The 22,871-nt window shown below is 53.3% G+C and overlaps 1 protein-coding gene across 1 annotated transcript; it reads left to right on the top strand.

Moving 5' to 3' along the window:
* Positions 1-7,884: 7,884 nt before the first annotated feature.
* DBH (dopamine beta-hydroxylase) lies at positions 7,885-22,823 on the top strand. Its single transcript, XM_009093375.4, is given in 13 exon segments — positions 7,885-7,942; positions 7,945-8,315; positions 10,349-10,495; positions 11,746-12,003; positions 13,742-13,918; positions 14,600-14,702; positions 15,848-16,014; positions 17,350-17,493; positions 17,588-17,626; positions 18,424-18,483; positions 19,167-19,294; positions 19,724-19,883; positions 22,240-22,823. Coding segments are annotated over 13 exon segments (1,947 nt in total). The 3' UTR covers positions 22,375-22,823.
* The last annotated feature ends 48 nt before the right edge of the window (positions 22,824-22,871 follow it).

Raw genomic sequence — 22,871 nt, 5'->3', positions numbered from 1 at the left:
AGCAATTCCAGCACACTTTACAAGCAGTTCAAAGCCTCTGCAGAGAACTGAAAGGAAAAGCACTCACTGTGATGACAAGAAATGAAGGTGAGGGGAAAAAAACCACAATTTGTCTTTAAAGAGTCTACTTAAGACAATTATTATTTAATTATTCTATCAAATCACTTAATACTGAACTGTGTTGTGGTTGCTGTTGAGTTTTTCTTCAAGGTTGCTTGAACCACGTGCAGAAGATGTTGAAGGGCTGTGCTTTAAAAAAAAAACCAACCAATTTTAGCTCTTTATTACTTGTGCAGGTCAAACGTCACCGTCTGGCAATTTGTCACTGTATTCTTGCTCAGAAATATGAACTATGGAGGTTTTCTGCTTGGCCCATTCATTTTGGTTTCAATGCCTGGCCTCAGGTACTGCAATAAACATCCTCCTTGCTTCCCAGGGAGATGTCAAAGCAATTCTCACGGAGCTGAGCCCAGGATAAGAAGCAAGGAAAAGCAATGTTATAACAAGGACTTAGCAAACGCTTGGGCTGCCTTGAGAGAGCACAGTGCTTGTTTTTTGGACTTTAACATGAGGTTTGCTTGCCCTAAGAGCAATTCTGGGAAATCAGAATTCTGTGAAGGAGAAAAATGTTTTTTATAATGTATTTCTTGCCCTGATGTACAAGACCTCCATGGTGAGCACGGTCTGGGCTGTACAAACACAGATTCCCCAGACTTTGCAACAGAAATTTTTACAGAAGGGAAGTGCTAATTAGCATCCACAGTTTGGGAGCCAGTTGATAGCCTCGAGACCTGGCAGCTGGCCAGCCACAACTTTCATCAACCCCAACATTTGGGAAGTGTCCTGTGCCTGCCAAGTCTGTGGGATAAACAGACCCAGCAGCAGCCAGGAGCCAAATCATCTGTGGGTTTGAAGTGCAGTGCTCAGGTTGTGCTCACCTCCTTCCCTCCACCACCACTCCTGGGTTATTCCCAGTATCAATCCTTCAGTGATTTTATGCCCTCCCACTCCTGCAACCCCAGATTCTTGGGTTTCTCCTTTGACTCACAACTTGGCATCAAACTGCCCAGGAATATTTTATGATCTTCCCATCACTCAGCATCCAAGGCTGCTCTCTAGGGTTTTTTCTTTACTCCATCTGCAGGGCAGGTTCCCCTTTGGTTTTCCTGACCCTGAGACTGATCTGTGAACACAACCCCCAGCCAAACCTGGGCACTGCTGGGAGCAATGGGCTGCTGGAACACTGTCCTGTGTGTATTCCCAGGGGAACACACCAGCCTGGGGGGTGATGGTGATGTTTTTAATCCTCAAAACTCCTTTGGCAACTGCAGTTGGGTGGATGTGACACACACCAAACGTGTGGCCTTCCAGAGATGCAATAAAATACACACTCACCTGAAATACAGCAGCAAAGGTTGTTAATATTGCTAAAGGATCCCACTGCTCGTGCAGTGCTCTGTGCCAAGAGGAGAACACAGAGTTAGGGCTCTCTAATCCAACTCTGCTTTTCTCTGCCTCTTCCCCACCATTGTGGAGGTTCCTTCTCTTGGATGGTCTCTGAGCTGATCCCAAATATTCATGGCAGCAGCTTGAAAAGTCCCCACTGCCTCCTTCTCCTCTCTGCAGCACCTCAGTCACCTTCACTGGATTTAATTGCAGATTTTTATATTGCTGAGAACAGCAAGGGATTCCCAGCTTTGTGCTCTTCCACAGGCACCTCTCAGCACCTGCTTTAGTCCCCATGATGTCAAAACCACCTGGCTTTTAACACAGCCCCAACAACTGCCCCAAACTGGCACCTTGCTCGGTGCCATGGCTTTAGGCAGGAGCTGAAGGTGCCCTGGGGACACATCTGCCACGTGTCACTCTGAGAGGGGTCTGCCCTTGAAGGTGACAACCTCAGGGTGCCAAAGGATGAACCTGACTAACAGACTAATCATTCCATGAGTATCTGGGCAAATTTTGGAAAAGGGCAGAGCCTTTTGTCACAGTCTTGGAAATCCAAACATTCCTGGAAACACCTTCCCCTTCAAGCTTCCTGAACTTGTCAAGAGGTTTGTAGGGCAAACCCTCCCTGTGCCACATTGAGTTTTCCAAAGGAAATCTCATTTATCCACAATTTCTAATCTTTGTTAGTCCTTCTGCTGAGCTGTGCACCACAAACCTCAAGCAGCAGGGCCTGCAGCCTTTGCCATCCCATGCTCCAGCCCTTTTCTGAGCTGATGAAGCTGCATCTCCAAACTCCTCAGGCTCTTTTGGCCCCGTGGCCTCTCCTAGATCTGCTCCTCTCCATGCTGGTCCAGCCTGCTGTGGGATCCTCAGGAAGCAGCTCAGAGCCAGCAAATGAGGGCCAGAGGAAGAGCAAGAAGAAAGGCTGGCATTGAAGAGCAGAGCCCCGTGAAGGAGGGCTCAGCACCAACCCACCCCCTGGAAATTCGTGTGGCAGGCAGCCCTGGAGCTGTGCCCACAGCAATTCCAGCTCCTTTTGCTGGTTTGTTTTCAACCAAAGCGGAGAAGAATTCTCTGCCACTGCAGAGGTGGGAAAGAACTCTTCAGGGAAATTAAGTGGTCCTGTGAAATCAGGGATGGCTGGTAATGGAGGAGTGCAGGGTGTTCTGTGTCTGAAGAGGGATAAATGGGATTTGGTGTGGTTTTCAAAGGATAAAACAGATCTTTCCTTATGGAATTTGGGATTCTCCACCACAGGCTGGGTGCTAAAGCTTGGAAAGGTGTCAGCTTGGATTCACAGGGAGAGAGAGAGGAGAGAAAACAAGTGGAGGGATGGATGGATGGATGGAGGGATGGATGGATGGATGGATGGATGGATGGATGGATGGATGGATGGATGGATGGATGGATGGATGGATGGTGGATGGATGGATGGATGGATGCTCATTCCATGGTGAAAGGCATCTGGAAGACCAGGAATGAGCTGACACAGCCATGGGCTGGGAGTATCACCACAGGCGAGTATGAAGAGTGGGAAAAGGGAGGCACTGGTGGATACTGGGACGTTGGGATTGCACCTGCTGGGGGAAGAGTCATCACCACTGGGAGGACTGGGCCAAGCCTCCCATGGCTCTCCTGCAGAGTGAGGCTGGAGCAGAGTTGATCCTGCCTGGAGCATCTTTTGCGGGGACACGTGAATCTGTGTTCCAACGCGTGGAGATGGTTATTGCAAAGCCACTTTATTTCTGGTGTTGTTATTGGCAGGGGAGTGGGAGTGCAATACAATTTTAGCCACCCTGATGTCTCTGTGTCCCTTACATCCCACCTCCATTCTAGAGCAGCTTTTTCCTCACATTACACGATCCTTTTGACTGTACAAAAGGGACTTTTTGCACCTGAAATGGTATCAAATGAGCTGGTCCTGCAGAGCAGGGTGAGGAGTGGGCAGTCCTGGGAAAGTTGATGGCTGTGTGTCCCCATCACCACCAGCAGCCCTGGCCCCAGCAGGAAGCAGGATTTCCTTGCATATGGCAGGAACAGGGGATGACCAAGATCTGTGTGAGGTTCAGTGAGGACAGACTTGCTCATGGAGCAGGATGTCAGTCACACCAGGAGCCCAGCCCAGCCCTCAGGCATGAGCAGAGCAGGAACAGCCCAGCCAGCAGCACCTTTTTGTTCATTTAAAAACATCCCACTGAAGATCAGGGTGAGTCTCCAGAGCTCCTGAGTCAGAGACCACCCCTCAGGTAAACTCCACTTCCCAAAGCTCACTCAACCTCTCCCACCTCCCACTGGAACTATCCCCTGGATCACACAACGCTTCATAAACACACCCAGAGAATGCTTTTGTCTCTTCCTGTCCTTTTCAGATATTTTGGGTATTTGTGGCAATCTCTCCTGTTTATATAACAAAGACACAGCCCAGTGTTTGTGACACCATATCCATGGAAACCCTAATATAGCATGCACAGGCGAGGAGATCTCATTAGGTGCCTCAGCTGCCGCAGCACTGGGGAGGGAATTTCTCTGGGATGCTCTGCTGGGAAGGGTCCTGGCTGCTCACCCAGCCTGGAGCACTTGGCAGGGCAGTTCCACATCCCAAAGAACAAATAATGGTAAATTTTGGGTCATTTTGGCCTTTCTCCTGCTGTCCCATCACCAGCTGACCGTGGCTTAGCCCAGACACCCACCTTTGGCTCTGCAGATCTGTGGGTGCGTGGCTGGAGCAGGGGGAGAGGCAGAAGGGATGGAGCTTCTCAGTCAGGACAGTGCTGTCCTCACCTTCAGTGCCAGAGCAGGAGCAGAGACTGAGCTGTAAAGAGGAGCTCAGGTCTAGTTCTGTCCCTAATTTGGGGTGAGTGCTCAGTGGGGAGGTCTGGGGCTGGTTCCCCTTTGGATGTGATCGTGGTGGGGAATGAAGCAAAAGTTTTCTTCCATGGTGTAAAACAAAGAACATCTGGTCCTGAGGAAAGCAAAATAGGTTGGGAGAAAGCAAGAAACTGGAACAAGCAGAGACTTGGCAAGGGGGATGTTACAGCAATTTTGCTATAAGGCACAAACTCAGTGCAAGGAGGAAGGAATGGCTCTTCCCACCGTCCATGCTGGATCATTGTCACCTCCAAGTGACCAGGGCCATACCCACCCATCCCTGCTGGATCACAGTCACCTCCAAGTGTCCAGAGCCATTCCCACCGTCCCTGCTGGATCACTGTCACCTCCAAGTGTCCTGTCCTGGCTGGCACATGGCACATCTGTGAGTTAAAACAGCCCAGGCTGCTGTCACATGTGGAGGTTCCCTGCAAAACCTCACAGCTCGCTGTGGCCCAGGTGACACAGGGACACTAAAGCTGCTTTAGAGAGGGCAGACACTCACCTGTACCCCTGCTGGGCAGTTGGAATTCAGATTGGCAGGCCCAGTGCTGTCCTGGTGCACAAAAAACCCCACGAGCAACCTGCAGATCCCTTCTGATTCCATATGGGAAAAGGACTGGGCAAAGAGATCCTTTGGGAAGGACAGTAAACAATCCTCTCCACTTTGGGGTGTGATGGAACAGATCCTGTGACTCGTGAGGCTGCTCCACAGTTCTGATCTGCTGGCTGAGGGCTGGATTTGGCCAGAGGGATGGCCCACATTGACCCCTGCAGGGTCACCAAGGTGTGAGCATCCCCCCGTGTGCCAGCCCAGCTTTGCCCTGCTCACACAGGGCTCCAGCCTGAGTCAGGCACTGCCAAACCTCATCAGCACCCAGGCAAATTTCATCCTGGGGCTGGGCAGCGCTGTGGAGAGCAGAGCCCCGGGGCACGGAGAGTGGGAGCAGACAGAGACCTTCCCTCCCATTCCCTCCCCTCCCTGCCCTTGCCCAAATTGAATTTCCATTTCTGTTAGCGAGGCAATGGATTTTAGCTCGGGGGCTGCTGCCTGATTCAGCCCCTTATTCAGCACATCAGTTGTGTCTAAACCAGCACCTGTGAGCAGCCTTTGTTCCAGTCAGGCAGCCCTGCTGAGCACTGCCGGGCTCTGGAAGCCACCGCTGGCCACCAGGGTGCTGAGAGGGGAGAGAAAACCATGGATTTTTGTCACCTGGAGGGTTTGGATGTGGGCTCAGCAACACCCGGCGCGGGTTCAGCATCCAGCCCTGCCCTGGGGTTCACGGCCCGCTCTAGGTGTTCCTGGGCATCTTTTCTGCTTTTCTGCCTGGAGAGGGGCATGTGGGGTTTGGGGACACCCCAGTCCCATCTCCAGCACAATCCTGCCGGCATTCCCTTCCTTAGGAGCTCCACACGGGCACGAAGTGGTTGCTCTGCCCCGGAGGAAAGGGCAGGACCCCAGGGCTCCCACCCCACAGCCCTCCCAGGGGACGCTGCTCCCGACTGAATTTCCCAGTCAGGAACCTCTGGCGTTTCTACATCTCCTCGAAGTCTTAAAATAAACACCCCAAGCACTGAGTGGAAAGCTGGATCCTCACTGCTTGCCTGGATTTATGAGCCACGACTCAGGAGAAACTGAAGGAGGGGGAGAGAAAGAGATGTACATAATTTTTTTTCTCTCTTCAAATAAATTCTCAGTGCTTATCTGCAAAGTTCAGCTGTTTTCAAGCTGACCTGCCCGTGTTCTGCTGTTCCACTGCAAATTCCTCCTGTGCAGGAGAGCTCAGGAGCTCCACTCGCACACGCCAGCAACCTGGGGTTTCATCCCTGATAGAGGGAGGCAGAACTTGTTAGCTGAGGACTCCCTCCTGCCCCCGGTGAGGATCACTTTGCCTTCCTGCCGTGCTTGGCAGCTCAGCATCTTCTCTTTACAATGAGGAAACGAAGCCAAGAGAGGAGGACAAGTGGGTGAATCTGCTTGGAGGAGATCAGGGATAGGCAAGGACAAAAATCTGTTCTATGGGGCTTTTGTAAGGCGGCCAGACTTGTGTAACGCTCGAGCACCAGGGCTGGGGGATGAGAGCCATCCATCTGATGCCTTCAGTGTGTCCAGGAGCCTCAGGAAAAGAGAAAAATGCTGCATCCTCCTTCAGGAAGGTGAAGAGAGCGGTGGCTGGGGTGAGGTGCAGATCCAGGAACAGCTCCAGTGAACAGAACCCCAGAGATGCCATGCTGGGAGCACCCCCAGGCAGGTGCTGCTATCCAGGAGTGCTTTTAAGGCTTTTTTAGCAGCAGGGGGAGGGCTGGTGTGGGACTGGGCTGTGCACTGGGGGTGGGATGGGGCCGAGGGCCGCTCCTCTGGGAGAGCTCAGCTCTCCATCCCTCCCTGTGCTTGGCCTTTTGCCTGGTGGGGCTGAATGAGAGAGCAAACCCTGAGAGCAGCAGGTCACCCGGCAAGGAGAGAGAGACGGCCGGGATCAATTGACGCATTCCTGAGTAATGGTTGTGTCTTAGGACAGTGAAACCTCCTCGGGTTTAACGTGGAGATGCTCGCATTGATGACTCATTAAAACGCCGAGCTGAATCCATTTCCTCTCCTCACCCAGGGCTGGGGGAGGCGGATCTGCCCCTGTGACATTGCTGCAAGGACCAGGAGGAAAGCCGAGCCCCGAGGGGACCCCGCATGGGAGGCACACCCAATACATAAATTAATAAAATTAATAAATTAATAAAACAATGTTTTATTAATAAATTAATAAAACCATGCCACCGGCTCGCAGGATAAAGCCAGGCAATGGGGGTGTGTGTGTGTGTGTGTGTGCATCAAAGAGCTCCAGGCAGTTCATTATAATTCCAATTAACGTGGGAAAGTTAATAACCGAAAGAGAACCCATCAGATTTTAAACAAATGGGAAGAGGGATGGGGAGACACTAAAAGTGTCTTTAAACTTTAAACTGAGCCAAAGTCCCAGCTGCTACAAAGAAATAACAAATATTGAATATATCCAGTGGTTTAGGCCTGTGGGGGCTTCAGTGGGTACAAAGCTGGGTGGGAGAGGAGCTGGGCTTTGCTGGGTTTGAAAGGGCCAGAATTAAATCCCACAAAGGCCAAAAATGAGAGGAGAAAGGAGAGGAGACCTCTCTTTTCTTGCTGTTTGGGGGAAATCAGCATTTCCTCTGGCATTGAGCTTTGCAGTGAAAATATTTCAATCCCTGTCAGAATTATTTCATGCCTGTGAGCTCAGACAAGGCTCAGGGTGCTTTGTTCTCATGTCTGGCCACGTTTGGGGTGATCCCAGGCTGGGTTATAAGGACACCCAGGCCAAAGGCACTACAAAGAATGCAGAGCATGTCCACGAGGGCTCAGCCAGAGCAGCCTGTGAGCAACCAGCCCTTCCCAGCCACTAAAGAAGATTTAAGAGCGAATCACATCAGCCCAGTCAAACCCAATTGCTATTGATAATGTCCAGGTGCAATTAGACCCAATTAAGGGGAGACAGCAGATGACAAGTGTTTGGCCAGGAGCTGACGGGGGTCAATACACCAGTCCAATTTCCCAACAGCTAAATGCAATTAAAGAGTGTCACTTACCCAGCTTGCCCAGGAGGGCCAGCACATAAATGGGCACACCAGGTGCCGGGTGCTGTCCTGGCAGGATGCAGAGCTCCAGGAGCAAGCCCTGCTCCTGCCCCAGCCTCAAGCTGAGGGAGGTGGCATCCATGTACTTCACCCTGGTGGCAGCGTTCCTGGTCATCCTGGTGGTGGCCCTGCAGGGCTCAGTGCCCCGCCAGAGTGATTTCCCCTACAAGGTGCCCCTGGATCCCCAGGGGCTGCTGGAGCTCTCCTGGAATGTCAGCTACCCCGAGCAAGCCGTGCATTTCCAGCTGCTCATCAGGGAGCTGCACTTTGGGCTCCTCTTCGGGATGTCAGACCGGGGTGAGCTTGAGAACGCAGACCTGGCCGTACTCTGGAGTGATGGGCACAACTCCTACTTTGGGGTGAGTCACCTGAGTGCTTGCGTGGGTGCTTTTGGGGTTCCCTCCCTGGCAATGCAGCTCTCTGAATGCAGCTGGTAGTTTGGTAGAGTGGGGTACAGGGCACACGCTGGGGCAGCCCCGCTGCTCAGGGTCCAGAAGGTCTCGGGGGTTTCTACCCCAGATCCACATGGTGGGTTTGGCATGGGGACTAACCCAAAAGAGGAAAGAATAAACACAGCAGCACATCAGCAAGGCTGAGGGAGCCAGGAGCTGGGTGTCTCTGCTGTGTTCAGCTGCAAAGACACACACATCAACACCCTGCTTCACTCGTGTGCTGCTGCCAGCCACATCAAAAATTAACCACAGCTCCCATTAATGGCTCTAGACAGGGCAAAAGTCACCAGGCAGAAAGGCTGCTCCTGCCAGCAGGAAGAACCCAGCTGAGTTGCATACAGAGGGATCAATGGGATAACATGGCAGCATGGGGTTCTGTCAGAAATTAAAGGTGCAAATGTATTTGGGAAAACTGATTTTCAGTTGTGTTGTTTGCTGTCGCTGCTGCAAACTCCATCTTTCCTGCCACTGTCTGTTTGTTGGGTTCCTGTCTGGGTGGTTTTCCCAGCCCTATCCCCAGCCTACCACATCAGGCTGATTGTGATTGTGCTTGGCTGCAGAAAGAAATTCCCATTTTTGCCCGTGTGAAGCTTTCCAGTGAGTTAAATTTTACCTCTCTGCTTACTTCAAATTAACCATAAAACACATTCTTTCGCAATCAGCCGCAATGTGATCCGCAGTGCAATGAAAGCATGAAAAGAAGGGTTTATTATCTGAGCTCTTTTCCTGCTAATTACCAGCCTTTCAGGGTCTGTGGTGGGCCAAATGCTCCAGGATTTCACAGCATCATGTAAAGAAAACATAAAGGATCATTTCTAATCTGCCTTCCTGTGCTCCCCCAAAGACAAACAGAAACACCCGGCAGCGCTCGGGTTTTCTCTTTCACTTGGTGCTGAACAGCATCCTGCAAGGAGATCTCTACAAATCTCTCCAGTCCTGCTTTTCTCTCTCCCGGCAGCTTTTCTTCTGGATAAGTGTGTTGGCTGTTAAAGAGATCCACATTTGTTCAGCCCCCCATGTACTATGAGATTAACTTGCGCTCCATATTCCTACGAAAACAAATGTCATGAGAGCTCCATGGAGCTGATTTCCCTCTCCCCCTCTAAGGACAATATGTTCTGGAAATATGACTCTATAGCTCTGGCTGACGTGATGCCAAGTTGCTTTATCCTTTTTCTTCTGGTTTTTCCTCCCAAGATAAGAGAACCAGCTACTTGTGTGCACACAGCCAGCTACTTCCTGGGTGCTTTTCTGGAGTAAACAGGAGACCCACAGGAGAAACAAAAGATCAAAGAAACAGCCCTGATCCAATCCAAATTATCCCAGCATTTTATACTCCAAACCTTCAAACCCTGAGGCACAGGAATATCCTGCTGCTTTGCTTCTTGGTGTGGCTTTGTCACCATCCTCTACAACAAGCAGTTTTTAGGAGGACGTGTTGGGCTGCCAGAACAATCTGACCACAAAATATTAAGGATTTTGCAGAAGGGCAGCAATTTCTAGGGCTGACATTACATCCCAGCAAGGGTCTGATCTTAAATTGAGGGAGGCTGGTTTGTGCCAAGGGTTTTGGAGAGCCCAGCCCTCCCTTCCACAGGGTCCCCCCCAAGACAAACACACCCAAAATCCAGCACAGACCAACACAACACCTTCACATGTCCCTGGGGGCTTTCCTCCCTCCCTTCCCCACCTTTCCCCACTCACACCTCAGCTTGTAAAGGTCTTTCTGCAGACTGTTAGTACTGGCTCAGGTGTTTCCCAGGTCTGTCTGAACACCAGGGATCCTGTAGCAGAGGCCATTCCAGCATGGATCTCCCCAGGAGATCCTGGAGGTGGGCATGAACGAAAGCACAGGCATCCTGCAGCTCTGGGCTGCTGAGGGTGCACAGAAGGAGGACCTGTGGCACCTCTGGCTGAGCAGGCTGCTCTCTCTCTCATAGGATGCTTGGAGTGATGCCAAGGGGCAGCTCCACATGGATTCCCAACAGGACTACCAGCTCCTTGGGGCTCGCAGGGCTCCTGAGGGGCTCTACCTGCTCTTCAGAAGAGCCTTCAGCACCTGTGACCCCAAGGACTACTTGATAGAGGTATGGCGTCACCCTCACCCTGCTGTGGCACCCCCAGTCCCATCCCAGCCCTGGGGAACAGCTCCAGCCCTGTCCTGCAGGGTTATCCCTGTTTGGGCACAGCATCAGGTGTTGGTGCTGTGTGAGGCAGAGAGGAAGAGAGCTACAGATGTCAGCCCTGGCCCATGAGTAATGTTTGGCACCATCTATTCACAACCCCTTCAAAAGCTCCCTCAAGTGTAGCTTTTAGCTCGTTTGCATCATCAGCTCCTGTTGAACATGCTTTGGGTCTATATAAATCCTTCCTGCATCACTCTGCTTGACAGTCTGGAGCCAACTGTTGGGAGTGTCACGAAGAGGGGTTGGTGTATCAACAGCAGGCAAACAGGAGGGTGGTGACAGGAGCTGGGACAAGGGGACAGCAAATAGAGGTGCTGCTCCATGCTCGGTGGTGTCTCCCTGGCTCTGCATCCACCACTCCTCTCTGAGCTGGGATTTGGGACAAACCCTCCCAGTGGGGGCTGTCAGACAGCTCAGGGGCTCAGCTACAGGCCCTGGAATCAGTGCAAGGCTCATCTCACATCAAAGCTTTTGTGGGCAGGATATTTTCGAGCCAACGTGGGCACAGAGTGTCCTCGAGTTTTTGCTGCTGGTGCTCAAAAGCTTCTCTTGTGGTGAGAAGTGTCTGCCGTCTGCCAAAACACTGAGAGCCCTGGAGGGAACAATCTGTGTGTGTGAGCCACGAAAACACTCGCTGGCCTTTATTCTCTGATCCTTTAGGAAAACATTGTTCTCTTTTTCCTTTCTCCCTTATCTCCTGTCCAGAGCTCTCAGTGTTCTTGTTTGCAGCAGACTTTCAGCAGAGCTTCTTGTGGTACCTTCCACCCTGAAAAGAAGCTGGAAGAAAAGGGAAGACTTCGGGGAGAAGTTTTGTTTGTGCTCTTACCCCCCAGGTTATTGCTGGGCTGCAGGGGAGGATGAGCCCTGCACTGATGGGTTTGTCCCAGCCTGGAGCTCATGAGGGGCTTGGAAGGGGCAAGGAGAATGTGTCCCTTTTTTGGAACTGATGGGTAGCCTGCTAGGGAACCCTCAGTGACCACATCACCCTGGGATGTAGAGCTTTCCTGCAACAGCATAGCACAGTGAGCTGCTGGTGCAGCCATGGTCACAAGACCCATTTCTGGGGTCATGCCATCAGTGCTGGTGCTAATGGTCCCTGCAGCTCCTGTTCTGCATGAAAAACCCACAGGTGTATTCTGCTCTGGCTTCAGGATGGCACCGTGCACCTGATCTACGGCATCCTGGAGAAACCGGTGCGCTCCCTGCAAGCCATCAACGTCTCTGCCCTCCACGGGGGGCTGCAGAGGGTGCAGCTGCTAAAACCCAACATCAGCATCCCTGAGCTGCCCAGAGACATGCAGACCATGGAGATAACAGCCCCAGATGTTGTCATTCCCAGCCAGGAGACGACCTACTGGTGTTACATGGCAGAACTCCCAGAGGGCTTTTCCAAGCACCACATTATCATGGTAAGGGGCAGGAGAAGAGGGCTGCTTTCCCCAGGGTGGGTCAGTAATTGTGTTCACATCCTGCAAATTCCACAACAAAGGGAGGCTTTCAGGCCCTGACATGCAAATGTGGCCTTAAAACCTCTTCCAGGTCTTCCCCACCAGTCAGTAGCATCCTCTTGTCTCCTAGAGAGTCTCAGCAGGAGGGGGCCAGGTAATGTTTTCCCACCTGGCACATCCAGCAGGTTCCAGGGCAGGCTCAGAGCTGACTCCCTGCAGAAAGAACAGCAGGATTTTGGCCCACATGAGGAGCATAAAACCACAGGAAACAAAGGAACAGGGCTGATGGGAACAGGGCAGAGCCAGCCAGGATGGGAACTGGCATCTAAAAGATGAGGCATAGTCCGAAAAAAGAGAGTTACAGACGTAAATGCAACTTGTGGGCACTGCCAGACGTGTTGCTTGGGCCATCTCCTGCAGAGGAGAGGCAGAAACCTGCTGGCAACCCCGAGGAAAGGATGGGAGAGCACCCAGCAGGTCTGGGGGTGGCTCAGGAGGTGACCTGGCACATCCAGAGTCAAAACCACTCCATGGGGATGAGGAGGACCTGCAGACACTCGAGCTGCAGCGAGCGCTCAGTGATTTTGAGGGGAGAGACGATGCAAAGGAAGGCTCTGAAGGAGGATTTTCTCTCTGACAGATGGTGTGAAGTGAATCATCTGTGTGTAAGTAAGAAGTGTGTAACTCCTGATACCTTCCTGCTGCTGCAGATCACTTCTGCAGCTGGCACTTTTAGCCAGAGATGTTCCTCAGGCTTGAGTCACTCTCCCTACCCCAAATCCCCCTCCACGTGCCCCAAGCTGCTGCTGGACAGAAACAAAACCCAAGGGCTGCAGGCAGAGCTACAACAACAACACAGCCAGGACTCTGTAGGAAAAAGCAACATCCCTAGGGCCACCTTCACCCCTGGTAAAGGACTCAGTCATCACAAAACAGACCAAGGTCTTCTGCTGATCCCCGTCTCTTGCTGGAGAAACGATGAGCTGGTTCTTGGTGTGTTCTGGTGGGCTCTGGGCTGGTCCCTAAGCCAGCCAAGAAATTAAATATTTCCACACCTGACCTAAATGCTCCTTGGGCACAACTAACATGTTGCTTCCCCTTTGAAGTACCCAGGTGCTTAACTCTGCCATAACCAAAATATGAGGGGAAAGCTCTTGGCCCTCGGTGCCTCATGCCCTGAGCAACCTTCCCTCCCCATCCTGAAGCAGAAAAACTGGTACCAGGTCACAGATACTCCTGCCCTGGCACCTCGGGGAGTGTGGAGGGCTCAGGGATGGGCTCCCAGCTTGTCCTCTCCTCCTTGGGCCTGCTTAGCTCTGCCATAAGCAAAATATGAGGGGAAAGCTCTTGGCCCTCGGTGCCTCATGCCCTGAGCAACCTTCCCTCCCCGTCCTGAGGCAGAAACTGGTACCAGGTCACAGATACTCCTGCCCTGGCACCTTGGGGGGCCTGCAGGGCTCAGGGATGGGCTCTCAGAGTGTCCTCTCCTCTTTGGGCCTGCTTAGCTCTGCCATAAGCAAAATATGAGGGGAAAGCTCTTGGCCCTCGGTGCCTCATGCCCTGAGCAGCTGTCCCTCCCCATCCTGAGGCAGAAACTGGTACGAGGTCACAGATACTCCTGCCCTGGCACCTCGGGGGGCCTGCAGGGCTCAGGGATGGGCTCTCAGAGTGTCCTCTCCTCCTTGGGCCTGCCTTGCAGTACGAGCCGGTGGTCACGGCGGGCAACGAGGCTCTGGTGCACCACATGGAGGTTTTCCAGTGCGCGGCCGACTTTGACAGCTTCCCCCGCTACAACGGGCCCTGCGACTCCAAGATGAAGCCAGAGCGCCTCAACTACTGCAGGCACGTGCTGGCAGCCTGGGCCATGGGGGCACAGGTGGGTGTGACAAGGGACACGTCCCCTGGGGTGACAGCCAGGCCCTGCTGCCTCCCAGGCCGTCCCGGTGCCGCTTTGGGGCTGCCCTCACCCTGGGAGCTGCTGGGGTTTGGCTTCACCCTGGCTGAGCTGCCCAGCCCCTTCTGGGTGTGTTGGATTCTCTGCCTGTCCCCAGTTTTCCTCTTCTTTGGTGCCATAAATCAGTGGGGTGGGACACTGGAACAGCTCCCCAGGGAATGGTCACGGCCCCAAGGCTGAGGGAGCTCGAGGAGGTTTTGGACAACACTCTCAGAATCCTTGTGGGGTTCCTGGGCCTGTCCTGTGCAGGGCCTGGAGTTGGATTTCAAGGATCCTTTTGTGGGTCCCTTCCAACTCAGGGATTCCTGGGCCTGTCCTGTGCAGGGCCTGGAGTTGGATTTCAATAATCCTTTTGTGGGTCCCTTCCAACTCAGGGTATTTTATGATTTTGTGACAACATTCAGGTGTTGTGCCACTGCATGTGGAATGAGAGAAGCTTTTGGAAGCGAGGGCAGCTCTCCCAGCCCAACCAAGGGCACAAGTCATGTCCCTCAGCCCTTGGTGTGGGTCAGGATTACACCCACACATTCCCTTAGCCTTTCCAGCCTTGTTCCCAGGAAAGCCACCCTGCTGCTCCCCTAACACCCTCCCTTCTGCTTCCAGGCTTTCTATTACCCTGAAGAAGCAGGTCTTGCCTTTGGTGGCCCAGGCTCCTCCAGATATTTGCGTCTGGAGATCCATTACCACAATCCCCTGGTGTTCAAAGGTGAGGGGCTGCCCTTTGCTTTACCTGTGTGACCATGGCAGGAGAGCTGGGGAAATTCCAGGGCAGGATTGCCACCTTCTGGGGAGTTCTCTGGCTAAACCACGGCCCTGCTCTCAGCTTGGTGGAGAGCTGATGGTCCAGATCTATCCCTGCAGGAAGAGTACATTAAATCCCCACCTTGCTGTTGCTTTTCTGGTCTCAGCAAAGCCATCCTCACTGAAGTGCACACCCAGAGGTGGGGAAGAATGCTTAACAAAGGAGCCTGCAGGCAGAAAATTGCCCCCACAGAGTTCCTGCAAGGATGTGATCCAGGGCAACACCAGGATTCAGCTGGGCTGTCTCAGGAGTGCCACCAATTTCCACGCAGGGGCTGGGTCTGAGCCCAGAGCAGGAGTGACAGCAGTGCCAAGTCACCAGAGAGACCAGGCTGCCTGGGGAGGGGGGGATGTGGATGTTGATTCCTGTTCTCCTGCTTCGATAACATTGTCAGGAGACACATTGGAAAAAAAAAGAAGGATTCCAAACAACCCAGTTTCTTCATTAACATAAAAACAAGCAGCTTCTTGACTAACCAAGGATATTTTTAGGAGGCCAGAGCATATGTACCGTGGATCAATCATAGCACATTCGGCAACTCGAGAAGAAACATGGCTATAAATACAGAGTTCACATCTTCCATCATTCAGCTGCTTTTGCCTGTTAACCAATAGTGTCTCCCTCGTTATTCTTATCCCTGGGTGGGCTCCAGCCTGGAGACAGGGAGCTCAGAGCTGCCCTGAACCCCTCCTGACCTATTGACCCTGCTCTTTCCCTTTGGGATTTTTGGATTAAAGAAGCTGCAGTGAGCCACGTTCCTGAGGGAGTCCTCCAAAGCACCCCATGCTCTGTCCTTCTGCTTTGGGCTCTCTAAAGGCACCCTAACCTTGCTGTCCTGGCACAATCCAGCTTCAGGTCAGTGCCCTCACCAGGGAACCAGGTGCCTCTGGGGTCACTCAGTGAGGATTTGCATGAAAATCTGTAGGATTTACAGCAATTTCAAACAGAGGAAGGAAGCTGGGAGCAAGAGGCTCCCCACAGCATGTCCTTGTCTTTCACCTTTTGACCTTGTCCCTGCAGTGACTTGTCCTTGTCCCCTGGTCCCCCAGGTCGCCGTGACTCCTCGGGGATCCGGCTGTACTACACGGCCACCCTTCGTCCCTACGATGCTGGAATCATGGAGCTGGGCTTGGTGTACACCCCAGTGATGGCCATTCCCCCTGGAGAGGACAACTTCATCCTCACAGGATACTGCACTGATAAATGCACCCAGCTGGTGAGTGCCTGTCCCCTCTGGCCTGGCTGCACCTCAGGGGAGAAAGGTTTCCCGTGGTTTTTCCCTGGCAGCACCAAACTGCAGGCTGCCAATTTGAAGTCTTAAACTCACCGTGAGGAATGAAAAATCTGCTGTGTACAATAAACAGAGAGCAGCTGGTTGGGATGTGCTGAATCCCCCTGGAAGCAGCTCTCCTGGGGAGCCATCTGCTCCAGCTCCCCGGGGTACCATTCCCATAAAACTCACTGCTGAGCTGGCCGTGTCCCAGTGGTGCTTTCCCTCACAGGGCTGGGAAAATTGGCTCCTGCTCCCGGGGAACTTGCCAAGATCTCCCTCAAAGATGGTTCCAAAGGGCCCACCTTGCTCTCTCAGTGAAGCTTTGGTGTGTGTTTTTGTAGGGCTTACCCACAAGGAATCATTTGTGCCACCACCAAGGAGAGCAGGGAGGGAAGCAGGATCTGCCTCAGCTGCTACTGCTGCCCTGGAGCATTGATTTGGCAGCAATGAGGGTTTGTGCCTCTGCAAGGAGCTCACTGAGCTGCTTCTCCAGGGGTGCAGCAATCCCCTAAACACCATGTGAGAGCCAGAACAGGGACAGCCAGTTCCCAGCATGCAGCCAGGGGATTTGAGGGAGGGGATGTGAGAGGGTTTCTGTGGTTGAAATGGCTCACGAGGTATTAAAAGCCTTTTTCCCAGCCCCACAATGGAAGAAGAAGTCGAGATTCCTCGGCTCTGGTTTTCAAGATTGTTTATTTTCTCTTTTCTATGATATTCTTTCTCTTACCTGCTGAGATCTGTCCAGCAGATTGGGTTGTAGCACAGTCCCTGCCCTTGGGCTGGTGTTGGCTTTTTATACTAAGAACTACTTGTGCTTTATTTACAATAATTTCCCAATACCTATCACCTGTGTCAGACAGTCTGTCTCCACTCTAAACCAACCAAAGGTGCCACCATCCCAGCAGAAGACAGAGGACAAGAACAAGAAGGAGGACAGGACATGCCCAGATCTCTCCATTTTGCCTCTTGAACCCTCATTCTAAATCCCCCAAATTCTACTTTTTAACCTTGTGACAAATTCACTGTCATTCTACTCAAACTCTTGTTTGAGTAGAAAACAAGAGTTTGAGTAGAATGGCAGTGACTCCTTACACAAAATTGGTAATTTTTCCCATGGGCTAAAATCAAAGGCACAGGTGGTTTTGACTCTTGCCAAGGTCTCTCAGCCCCCTGCCAAGGTCTCGAGTCCTCCAGGGCAGTCAGAGGAGTGTCCTGGGTTCTGACAGGGACAGGGCTCCCACCGGGGCTTGAGCTGTCCTTCCCTCCTTCCTTCCTTAGGCTCTGCCCTCTGCTGGCATCCGCATCTTCGCCTCCCAGCTGCACACACACCTGGCAGGGAGGAAAGTGGTGACGGTGCTGACCCGGGATGGGAGGGAGAGGCAGATTGTGAACGCTGACAGCCACTACAGCCCTCACTTCCAGGTACACGGGTTGCAGGGGGCATGGCTGGGTGTCCCCCCTGGGCACAGTGCCACCGTGGCACTGCTCTGATGTGTGCCCTTCCCTCCCCTCCCAGGAGATCCGCATGCTGAAAGAAGTGGTCGCTGTTTTTCCGGTGAGTTGCTCCAAAAAAATGTTCCAAACAGCACATCCTGATCCCATGGTCCTGAGTCCCCTGCCTCCTTCCATCCCCCCATCCCATCTGGGGACTCCCAGGGGGGCTGGAGGGAGGGTCCCTGGGTCATCTGTGCCATCTCCACGCAGATACTTTGAGGACAACCAGGCCCATTCTCATATGGCCCAGAATTGGTGTGTGGGCAGGCAGGAGCTAAATGAGGCTCCTGATTTAGCTGGGCTTCGTCTGGCAGAGGGAGGCTCCTGGGGGGTGAGGATGAGCCATGGTGCTGCCCTCTGGCCTTGCTTGATGGAAGGAGAGGAAGAGATTCGGCATCAGAGCAGGAGTGGGTTGGAAAGCAGGGGTGGAACCTGCCCCAGGGCTCTTCAGATGGGAAAGGACCTGACTGCAAAGCTGGGGGCAGCTCCTGGAGCTGCTCAAAGCACTCAGCACCTGCTGGAGCCGTGCCCAGGGCTGTGCCCTGGGGTGTCCCCCAGTCCTCAGCACTGACTGTGGCAGGGTGGCTGCTGTGCCATCAAGTCAGCTCCTGTTTTGGCACTTCAAGCTCTTGCCTAAGTGCAATTTTAAGGTGTTCTCAACCCCGCAGAAATCCTTAAAAAGCAAGGAAAGCAGGAAACACCATCCCTGGGATGCAGCCCTGGGGAATCTCCACAGGAGATGCAGTTTTAGCAGGGACTCCTGTGGGGTTGCAGTCTCCTGATATGGAGAGCAGAGATTTCCATGTGAAAATTTCCCATTCCCCAATCCCTAAATTTTCCTGTGTTTGAACCCCCCAGGGTGATGAACTCATCACCACCTGCACATACAACACCGAGGATCGGAGCAGAGCCACCGTGGTGAGTGCAGGGGCAGCTCCCCTGCCCTTGGGGCCAACCCAGGGTGGGCTGGGGGCACCCCCAGAGAGGGCACCTGCATGAAGCCAGGCTGAATCCCAGCCAGAAGCAAAGGGAGGGTGGGAAGAAGGGGACTCACAAGGCCCTGCTGCTTGCAGTGGGGATGTGAAGGTGCTAATTGTGAAGTAGCATGTGTCGCCCTATTTCCCATCACAAACTGTTCCACCAGAGATTAATTGTAATTAAAGAGAAGTGGCATTTTTTGACAGTGCATGTTATTTCCTTACATAGGCAGTGGGAAAAAATATAAAAGAGCCTGTCAGAGGTACCATCAACAGGGACAAGGCTAAATATAGCAGAGGGATTATAGGAAATCTGCATTTTAATGTAAACCACACGGTCTAGCCTGGAAGTCTGTCCTTGCACAGAAGGCAGACAAGCAGAGAGCTGCCCATGCCATGCACCTGAAGGGGTGTGAATACCTATCTCTATCATCTCTGTCTCATCTCTATTTATCTAGAGATCCAGATTTAGATCTAGAGAGAGATTTTAGGTATATAGATCCATGTGAGTGTGCACCCAGAGGTGTGAGTGAGCTCTGTGCCCCCCTGCCCTCCCTGCCCCTGTGCAGCCCCAGCAGGGCACAGCCAGGCCTTGCTTCCATCACCTTTTTGCCTGTGCCACAGGGAGGGTTTGGCATCCTGGAGGAGATGTGTGTGAACTACGTGCACTACTACCCCCAGACCCAGCTGGAGCTGTGTAAAAGCGCTGTGGATCCGGGCTACCTGCACCGCTACTTCAACCTTGTCAACAGGTAAAGAGCCCTGCACAGAGGGGCTGGGGGCACAGGGAGCGCTGGTGCAACAGCCAAACCCAGGGTTTGGAGCATGGCTTCCCACCAGGAAGGGAGGGAGGGACTTTTCAGCAAGAGTCAGTGTGTGGCTGAGTGCATGAATGCAAAATATTCCTTATAGCCCAAGGCAGACTCCAAGGATCCACGCCAGGGGAGGAGGCTGCAGCCCATCCACCCATGAGGAGAGGGGAGATGCTGACCTTGCACAGGGTGTCCTACCCATGGGCTGCTCCCAAATCCTGCCCTGCAGGTGCTGGCTGCTGCAGGCTGTCCCTGCGCCTGGCGCTGCCCTCAGAGCCATCCCAGGTTCAGGCAGGGAGGAATTGGTCACATCCAGCTCTGGAAAGGCACAGCACTGCTGTGCTTCAGCTTGGCCTTTCTCCTGCCCAGGTTCAACGATGAGGAGGTCTGCATGTGCCCACAGGTCTCTGTCCCACAGCAGTTTTACTCCATCCCCTGGAACACGTTCAACAGGGATGTGCTGAAATCCCTCTACGGCTTTGCTCCCATCTCCGTGCACTGCAACAAATCCTCTGCTGTCCGCTTCCCGGTAGGTACAGCCTCACTCCCACAGCTTCCCTGCACAATTCCCAGATGTAAGGTTGGGTCTGTGGTGCTCAGGACACATCCAAACCCAGCAGGCTTAGGGCAGGGGGCTGGAGCTGCCTGGAAATCCCTGGCATCAGCAGGACACAGAGCCCAGCCCAGCTCTGGGCTGAGACAATACATCAGGAGCCCACCATGGATGCTCCCAGCCAGATCCAATTAGGAGATGAATTTGCATAAAATGATTTAGAGGCTGCTTTTGCTGACTGTTAAAGTAGGGCCGGATCCAAGGAGAAACGTGAGGTGGTTTTTAGGATTTTGGCAAATCACTCCAGGTCCCAGCAGAGCGAGTTCATTGCACACAGCATCTGTGCAGCTTCCAAAGGTGGTGATCCAGCAAAACATGAAGGATGAAGGACTGGGAGGTCTTTAAAATAAAACCAGGCCCAGAGATGAGGCACATGACAATGATGATGGTGAAGATTTAAAACCACTGCTGGCATCAGCTTCCAACACCATTTATCAGTGTAATAAATTTGGATTAGCCTGGATCCAGTGCTATCCACTGCAGCACAGGAGCATGCTGAGCTGATTGCAGGGATGACCACCAGCTTTCTGCCACTGTAAATTCCCTTTAGCAAAGTTTCACTCTGGGGTGGGCAGAAACCTTTCCACCTCCCTGGAACTGGACTCCAGGCACCTCTCAGCCACGCAGAGCTTTGCTGCAGGGACAGAAATGGTGTGGAAGTTTTGTGCAGCAGCAGAGTTATGAATTAAACCTCTTAATTTATGACTCAGGCAACTCCCTTGATTTCAGAGAGGTCTTGGGGCTGTCAGGAAGGGCCTTGAGCAGACCAGAGCCAATGCTGGCACAAAGTGGGTCACGAGCATCACAGTGAGGGCGAAGGAGCCTCTGCTCTGGTGGTGTTTCAGAGCGAGCCTGACTTGGAGACATCTCATTTATTCCATGCTGTTTCTGCCAAGAGAAAAGCACCAGCTTCTAATTAAGCTCATATTTTTGCAGTTCAGTGATCCCAAATCTGATGATTTCTGGAAGGAACTGAGTGCTGCTAATTACTGAGCCAAATCTCAAGGTAACACTTGTGAGCGGCAGTGGGGACAGTGCCATCCCCAAGTTCCCCTGCACCCACCAGGGCTCACAGTAAACTCTGTTCAGATTTCACCTCGAAAGCACTGAAAACAACAACTATCAAGACACTCCACTTGCCTTTGATCTCTCCAAAAAGCAGGCTCAGGGTTTGGGATGTATCAGCAGGGCAGACGCTGCAGCAGATGGGCTCAGGGCTGGAGCTGAGCCCTGGAGCAGGCGCACCCTAAGGATGCTTAACTGCTCCCCTAAGCCATAAGGGCACAGGAAAGGAGTTGTTCCTCCAGCTGGTGCTCCCCTGCAAAGCTGTCCCCTCTCTGGTCACTCCCCATGAGCTTTGGAAAGGTCCCTCCATCCCATTCCATCTTTCCCCAGGGTTTTCCAAGTCCCAGTGAAGGCTCTGGCCCATTTCGCTTGACATACCAGCAGAAATTTCAGCTGAAAACATAAATTCCACTTTCATCTCGCTGATGACTCATGGCTCTACCTCTCCTCTCCAGACCTCCCTCCTCCTGCTCACGCTGTGGCTCAGCCTCTCGCTGACATTTCCGCACGAACACGCAGCTGGCAGCCCAGCCAGAGCATCACCCCCCTGAGCTGAGCCCCCCGTGCCCTCCCAGCCCCTGCCCACCTCTCCACCAACCACCAGAGCAGGCCAACATCAAATCTGAGCTGGATCCTGCTGGGCGGGCTCAGCCCTGGGCACTGCCTGCACCTGGCAGGTTGCTCTTTGCAGGGAGCATCCCCAAGACAAGGTGTCACCACGGCTGCACAAAGTGGGGGGATTTGTCCTTGCTGTGGTCACCGTGAGCCCTGATGGCTGTGACAGCCCTTCCATGGCACCTCAGCCAGGCTGCTGCATCCCTCCTGCTCCACAGGCACATCCCTGCTGGAAATTCCTGGTTTTCCAGAGCATGGTGGGCCTGTGGCCCTCCCTGGGTTGAGCTGTCTCCGCCTGACTTGGCAGGTAACACTTTTTGGGGTGGAAACTCCCCAGCTGGGGTGGATTTGTGGAACACCTCAGATGTCTGCACCGCTCATGGGATGTGTAGGTGCTTCTGCACTAGGAATAATTAGTGATGTCTCAGAGAAAACTCCCTGATTTGGGCTAAAACCCACTTCAGACGTTAAAACTCGTGCCATTTCTCCAAGCAGACAGAAACACCGAGCCTCCAACACCTTCCTCACTCTCTGAGGGAATGTTTCCACCTTTCCACCTGCCGTGCTCTCAGGGTTCTGACCTCTCTTGCAGGGCGAGTGGGAGAAGCAGCCGCTCCCCAGCATCACCGAGAGGCTGCGGGAGCCCAGCCCTCACTGCCCGCCCTCCCCGGGGGCTCAGCCCGCTGCCCCCGTCCCCCTGCACCTGGGACAGCTCAGGAGGGACTGACACCCTGCCTGCCACCAAGCACCTCCAGGCAGGAGCATCCATCGAGGGGAACATCCCTGCCCACACAGCGATGCCAGCCGGTGTCCTGGCCCTGCCTCAGGAGGGGGTTCGAGCTCATCAGGCAGAGTTCAGCAAGCCCTCCGGGGATGGGAAGAGCTATATTTAGTGTGTCATTAGCAATGCTGGCTCTGAGTAATGCTGCTTCCCACCCCCGGAATAATAACGGCGAGGTTTGCTATTGTGCAGCCCCAGGGAGGGGGGAAGGAGCTTGTTTGCCTGCGGGGAAACTGAGGCACGGAGCAAAGGGATGTGTGGGAGCAGCACAAAAGCCTTGCTGGTGTCCCACGGTCCTGCCTAGCTCAGGATGGCTCCATAGGTGCTCCCCCATGCTGTGGCAGGGATGGAGGGATGGATGGATGGAAGGAGAGAGGGATGGAGGGGTGCTACAACACCCACCCAGCCCTCCCCTCCCTCCCTCCCTCCCCTCCCCACTCCTC

Source organism: Serinus canaria, chromosome 17 (assembly GCF_022539315.1).
Source record: "Serinus canaria isolate serCan28SL12 chromosome 17, serCan2020, whole genome shotgun sequence".
Classification (NCBI taxonomy): domain Eukaryota; kingdom Metazoa; phylum Chordata; class Aves; order Passeriformes; family Fringillidae; genus Serinus; species Serinus canaria.
This window is presented reverse-complemented; position numbering and strand designations above follow the sequence as displayed.